General features: G+C 31.5%; 1 protein-coding gene across 1 annotated transcript; it reads left to right on the forward strand.

The window, feature by feature from the left end:
- The first annotated feature begins 231 nt into the window (after positions 1-231).
- On the forward strand, positions 232-4,288 carry LOC143303718 (quinone oxidoreductase-like protein 2). The gene is made up of 10 exons (XM_076625320.1): positions 232-294; positions 613-749; positions 826-1,753; positions 2,416-2,649; positions 2,712-2,903; positions 2,996-3,177; positions 3,252-3,343; positions 3,424-3,550; positions 3,775-3,904; positions 4,003-4,288. Exons 3-10 carry the CDS (start codon positions 1,502-1,504, stop codon positions 4,027-4,029), a joined length of 1,236 nt encoding a protein of 411 aa, XP_076481435.1. The 5' UTR covers positions 232-294; positions 613-749; positions 826-1,501; the 3' UTR covers positions 4,030-4,288.
- The last annotated feature ends 2,181 nt before the right edge of the window (positions 4,289-6,469 follow it).

Consider the following 6,469-nt stretch of genomic DNA (forward strand, 5'->3'; position numbering starts at 1 on the left):
TTCTTATAATGGAAAAGATTTACTTTATGAATATTTTAGTCATTTCTTATGTTGTTGTAAATTCGTAATTTTTTTGTACTATAATACAAGAACGCAAAAAGTGAGAATTTTTTAATTAGTAATGTGTTAAGTTAAAATTATCCTATTTCTACTTTCTTTTAATTCATTTGCGTTCTCTTCTATTTCATAGTAGATTTTTAACTATGGATTCTACGACGTTTTCACTGAAACAGTCTCCTTTAACAGCCTCGGAAATTTCGTCAAAATTTGGATCTTTCATACATTTGGCGATAGGTGAGTTATTAATTATATTACATATACTTCTATTCTATACATATTCTTATACATATATTCTATATCTCTCAATTATTTTGTATAAAAATTACATAATATAAAATCCTTATACTATTTAAAAAAAAATATATATATATTATAATAAATAGACTGCGAATGTTTCTGCAAATTCATATTTTTATATACATATAACTAATGTATAACTAACTATAATTTATATAAATACAACTAACCAGTAAAAAGATAGAACTAAAAAAATTGAACATAGATAAAAATTTGTTTTATCTATTCTATATCATAATAAGTACTTTGTTTTAGATATTTCATGTATTTATAAGTGCATGAAGATCCGCAGTCTAATAATAAATACACAGAACTCAAAGGAGGACATATTGAATTAACGTTTCGTACCATACGAATTTCGTTATCTATAATCCAGACCGTGTGAGTCACAGGTGACCCATCCAGAATATTCATTATAATAATAAATAAGCTGTGTCCAACAGTGTTTACGAAAATTATTATTTTCAGAAAAAAAGGACTAGATAGATTATATCAGGAAGCATTTCATAATTTGACTTTATCCTACAACTAAAATTATTATACATAAAATATATATATCAAACAACCTAAACTAGGACTCAATAATTCACACGATACGAAGCATATTGAACAATTAATATAATTAATAAAGAAAGTCCAATAATTCTATAGCGTAGATACGCGCATAATATTTCATACTTGAATAATGGCGATGCAATGGAAGAAATTTTTTATCACTGACCTTTTTCAAATATTATGGTCTAGAAATAGTTGAAAGCTGGAAATCGAGGAAATTATGTGGTCCAGGGTCATCACTCCACGATTCAATCACGACACATTAGCACTAAATCACATTATCACACATTATTACATTATAAATGTTTTATCACATTAATTTTTCAGTTATTAAACAACACTTTGAAGAAACGGTGGTTGAAATCGCGACGGCCGACATTTAACTGCAGATTTGAATTTTCTTCATAAAAAATTCAAAATATCGATACAGAGGCGTTTCAGTTCGATTTCAGCGCCTCATCGATATTTAAACTTTAGAATTCGATAGTAAATTGGCGTCGCGCATGCGCACTCGTACTTCATAAAGTTCTGCGTGGGTGCTATTATTGCGTTTCGAATAACAATTTGAATTTTCTTAGAAAAATAGAAAATGTCGGTAGTGATAGGGAGAAAAATCTTCGCGGATTTTTGTGGCGGTCATTTGAAGAAATTGTCAACGCGTTCGAAAATTGTTAGGTTTGGTTCTGTCGCGAATGACAAGTCTGTTAACCTAGAAGAGAATGCGAAAAGTGGCATCCCGGCTTCTGAACATGGCAGAATATCTGCCGCTGTTTTGAAGAAATTTTCCGAGCGCTTCGTTTTAGAAAACGTTGATCCTCCTAAAATATTACAAGCTAATGAAGTAAGTTTGTCATGTAAAGATTAATATTTTCAAAGATATAAAAATATTTCTGTATTATATTTTCATGTACTTTCAATTTTCTGTTTTAATAATTCAATTGATTATTTGATTGTGATATTCTGAATTGTAAAATGTTTTGTATATTTCACAATACGATGTACATAATGTTAATATTATTTGTATAATTAACGAGTGGGAATTTTATACGCACAATGAGAAAGAAAAGGTATAAAGGCTTTTCTTGTTGTCAATATTATTTCAGAAAAAATGGTTTAAGTATGATAATTTCATAATAAACAATTTTGAGTTACATTTGTAAATTATGATTGAATTATATTTAAGCTACATTTATACTTTCTAACTGAGAAAGAAATAATGATATCATATCTCTAAGCACTATTAGCAAATTATATATTAGTTTTTATCGTAAAGTTTAGGTAGTTAATAAACAAAAGTAATTTAGTATTTTATCTTAATTCTTTTTGTAACTATTCTATAAATGTTCTTGTAAATATTCTATATAGAATATATAGTGCCTTATATTTTTTTGTATGTATAAATTATATTTATATATTTTTTTGTGCCTTATATTTTTTTGTATTGGTATAGATTAATAGAATATTCATTAAAAGGCAAAGCTTGTAGCATCTTTGCATTGGCAGGTTCTTGTAGATGTTCAGTATTGCGCTCTCAATGCATCAGATGCATTATTGACAAAAAATATGTATACATTTGAACCAACTTTGCCCATGGTTCTTGGTTATGAGTTTGTTGGAAAATTAATTCAAGTTGGGGAAGAAGCTAAAGGACAAGGTTATAAGGTTGGGGATAAAGTTATTGCTCTTAACAAAGACCGTTATGGAGGTTTAGCAGAACAGTGCATAGCGGATGTTAATGTAAGCGAGTTTCTTTTGCTTAATCGCTTGTGTTTGTATTTCACTATATCAGAGACTTGTAGGATATCTGGAAAATACCATCGGAGGTGAAATCTGTCGATGCAGTGGGTTTACTCGATGATTATATTACAGCTTTAATCGCATTAGAAAGGAAGGTTAGCATTCAAGAAGAAGATATGATATTAATTAACGTGGGTTTAAGTGGCATTGGATTAGCTGCAGTTGATCTTGCAACAAATGTATTCAAAGCTCAGGTTAGATTTCTGGCAATAAAACTACAAAAACAAACATGGATAGGTAATTCTCATTTTAAGTCAGTAGTTGTCTACAATAACTATTAATTCAGGTAATTAGCGTTTCTGCTACTGAAGATGGGGCAGCTCTTGCTAGAGAAAAAGGTGTGCTTGCGTCTTTTAAATATAAAGATAAAACATTATTGAAACAAATAGAAGAGATAGCTGCAGATAATGATATTACAGAAATCTTTGATGACGCAGATGGTGAATATTTTAAAAAAGTGTTAAGTTGGTAAGTTTAAGGAGAAATGATTCTCACGCAAGGTCAAGTTAAAAGCAATGTTAGAAACTGTGTTGTATTTCTAGTTTTACTAATATTTACAAAAATGGGACTACCATAAAAGATATGTTGCGTGATGATAATTTTGCAGTTGTGTTACACCACCTGTCCCGTGAAGGTACATAAGTACTTTAGAAATAGCGCTAATTATTTAAATTAAGTAGGCCAGTTTATTAAATATTAGTTTTTATTATAAAGGGAGAGTAATAATCGCTGGTTCAGCAGTAACTGTAGAAAATAGTGACTCTGATACGCAAAAGAATGGCTTTTCCGTTAGTGGATTTAACTTGGGGCAATATAGGAAGAAGAAGCCTGAGTCATATCGGTATAATAACTTTAAACTAAAATGTCCCATAAATTTTGTTCTTTAACGAACCATTCAAAATCATTGGCGAATTATGATAAAAATGATAATTATTATGAATTATCAGCTACAATAGGAACTATTTTTAATTCATAAAATTATTAACAAAATTTGTAGGACAATTTAGCGCTTAGGTTTAAATCTTTTCAAAGTAGTTTATTTTAATTTTATATTTCTTTAACTAGACAAGCAGGGGATGATATCTTGCAATTTATCGACGAGGGTCTAATTAAACCAGCTTGCTCATTAACAGTTGGATTACCAAAAATAAATGATGCATTGGACTTTATTCTTAGCTGTAAATCTGCAGGAAAAGTGAGTGTGAAACATCCAGTAGTTTAGCCAGTTATTATGATTCATAATCTATGAATAAATATAAATCTATATAACATAAAAAATTATTAATTTTACAGGTTATTATCAATATAAAAGATAGGTAGGTTTAGCTCAAATAAATAAATTAATGAAAAAATTTGCATCGCTATAAATAATGAATATCTATTAAAAATATGTGCAAAGCTATTTTACACTTTATCGAATATAAATAACACTGCAAACTTGAATTAGAACTATTTTTAAGGATTAATTAAGTACATTAAGCTTTTCATTTACGGCATAAAAATTATATTAAAAATAAATTGACTGTATCTTTTGTATAATATCTTTGAATAAATATCTTTTTTTTACGATGATTGAAAATGAGGAGAGTAGTACCCTTGTTCTATTCGTTTTCCAAAACACACTTCCATACAAATTTACGATAACAGTTTTCTTGTTCTACAGTCATCCCTTCTTTTACAACCATTCCTCCTGTCTTGTTGTATGGGACTATATGTATAGTGTCAATGTTATTCCGTCTTACAGTGACAAAGAAACGTTTAGGGCTGAAATGAAAAATTATATATATGCGATACAAGAGTTATAGGTTCTTCTTACATTACATGTAACTAAATCAATAATAGATAAGAAAAACACTTTGACTTGAAGCGTTTTAAAAAATAAAAAGTGAAAATTATACAATAGTGGTTTAGAATATTTTCGTACTAGATGATTGTTCACGGAGATTCGTTCGGTTGTGAGACAACAGAAAATTGCACGCATACGATTGTTCTCAGGTAGCCGTGCCATACTAACAACTCGGTTGCGGTCATTATCGGTTGCTCAACGCCCCTTTATCGAAACTGGAGCGTTTTGTTGCCGTGCTACCGACGAAAGGAAGCCCGGAGTAAAAGTCCTGAGAACGGTCCTTCGTGAAATCGTCGATTCTAAATATGTTCCCTCTAATGGTAGCGAAGAATTTTGTTCGGTTTTTTTTGTCAGTTCACCTGGAACAGGCGATGAAAGGTGACTGTTCTTTTGTAATATGCATAGTAAGGGGTAAACACGTATTTCGATCTTAAATTATGAGATTATTATCGGTACTCGGGGAATAATGAGCCACGATTGGTAGAAATTCTTCGACCTTTTTGTTCTGGGATATTTAGCGCGGATACAAAAATGTAGAATATGCAGAAAATGGATCTCGGGGAGCACGAACGTATGTATCATTACCTCGGATATGTCATCCTTTTATAGGAATACTTTATTTCATGTTATCTTTCTCTTTGCATGTTTAGAATGCAATCAATATCTTTAATTTAGAAAATAAATTGCACCTGTTTAGTTCAGCTTTTTTTCTTTTTTTTTTTAGTTTGGATAAATGTAAGTATTGTTAAGAAATCGCGAATAGTTCAGAAACTACGTCCACTATCTGAAACGTATGTATGCTGTTCGAAAGGACTGTCCTTTCGTTTCAGATTTCGTTCACCACGGGGGTCGAACGACGACAGGATTGTCAAACGCGTTGATTAATTGATAACAATGATTTAGGATCGTGGAACGTGGCGTGGGTGCTCTAGAATGCGTGAAGTGGATGACCTAATATGGTGAGCCCTCAGGCGAAGTCCTTGCAAAATTGTCTCACCCAGCCGGCCAGTCTAAGGTCTCAACAAACTTTCTCGAAAACTTTTTCTTGCAAATTACACATCTAATTGTATTTCATATTTTTGTACTCTTTCTAGTTGCTATGTAACTATTAGCTTTGACACTTACCGTTTGACATTAACTTAGCACTTGAAGGTGTAAAATAAGAGGCGACATTACTTGTGAAATAACGTGATATAAAGGTCAATTAAACCGCCCTGGTATTATAAATCACGTAGAATTGTAACAAGGTTCAAGGTAGTCATGATAATGGTATGGGTGTGGTGATTTCAAAATTCGATCGTTAGTCGCAAATTATTCCTCTTCGAAATCTTTTATTCGCAATTTTTCTTCTCGTTCCCAAGAAAATTTCGTCAGCAATTTCTTTTTTCCTTGCGTCTGGTCGTTCTCCTAAGTAGTTTACTTTTTGTGGTTGTCTTTTTTGGTGTGTTATAATTATAACAGTGTTGCTCTGGTTGGTTTGAGATTTAAGCAGATCGAAGCCGGTTTTTTAGCGAAGGGAATCGCTTTTTCGTTGCGTGAACTGCAAGCTGTTGTTTTATGGCTCCGAGTTTTTTGTTAATTAGTCGTTCTTTACGGTGATAGCTTTCGTGACAATAAACAGACTTTTGTACCTAATGAAATCTTTTTTAATTAGGACGGGTTCTGGATGTTTTGTGAAAAACTGTCGCGAATATCTGAGTCATAGCTGTTTGCCTTCGATCTCTGAATCCAGCTGTTGTTTATCCTTTTTAATCTTCAATTCGATAAAATCAATAAAACTCAATTACGCTCTGTACGAAAATCTCTGAAACGGCTGAAAGCTAGCAAGTTAATCGTTTAATTTAATCCATCTCTCGTGTTACGCGGCGTGTCCGAGCTATCAGATACGCGATCTTTCAATTAACCAGCCTCTGG

Source organism: Bombus vancouverensis, chromosome 16 (assembly GCF_051014615.1).
Source record: "Bombus vancouverensis nearcticus chromosome 16, iyBomVanc1_principal, whole genome shotgun sequence".
NCBI lineage: Eukaryota > Metazoa > Arthropoda > Insecta > Hymenoptera > Apidae > Bombus > Bombus vancouverensis.

Bases quoted from the DNA above. Each gene is read 5' to 3' on its own strand.
- LOC143303718 (XM_076625320.1), top strand. From the start codon at position 1,502: ATGTCGGTAGTGATAGGGAGAAAAATCTTCGCGGATTTTTGTGGCGGT. The intron at 2,650-2,711 runs GTAAGCGAGTTT...AGAGACTTGTAG, and splicing joins AGTGCATAGCGGATGTTAAT to GATATCTGGAAAATACCATC. The intron at 3,905-4,002 runs GTGAGTGTGAAA...TTAATTTTACAG, and splicing joins GCTGTAAATCTGCAGGAAAA to GTTATTATCAATATAAAAGA.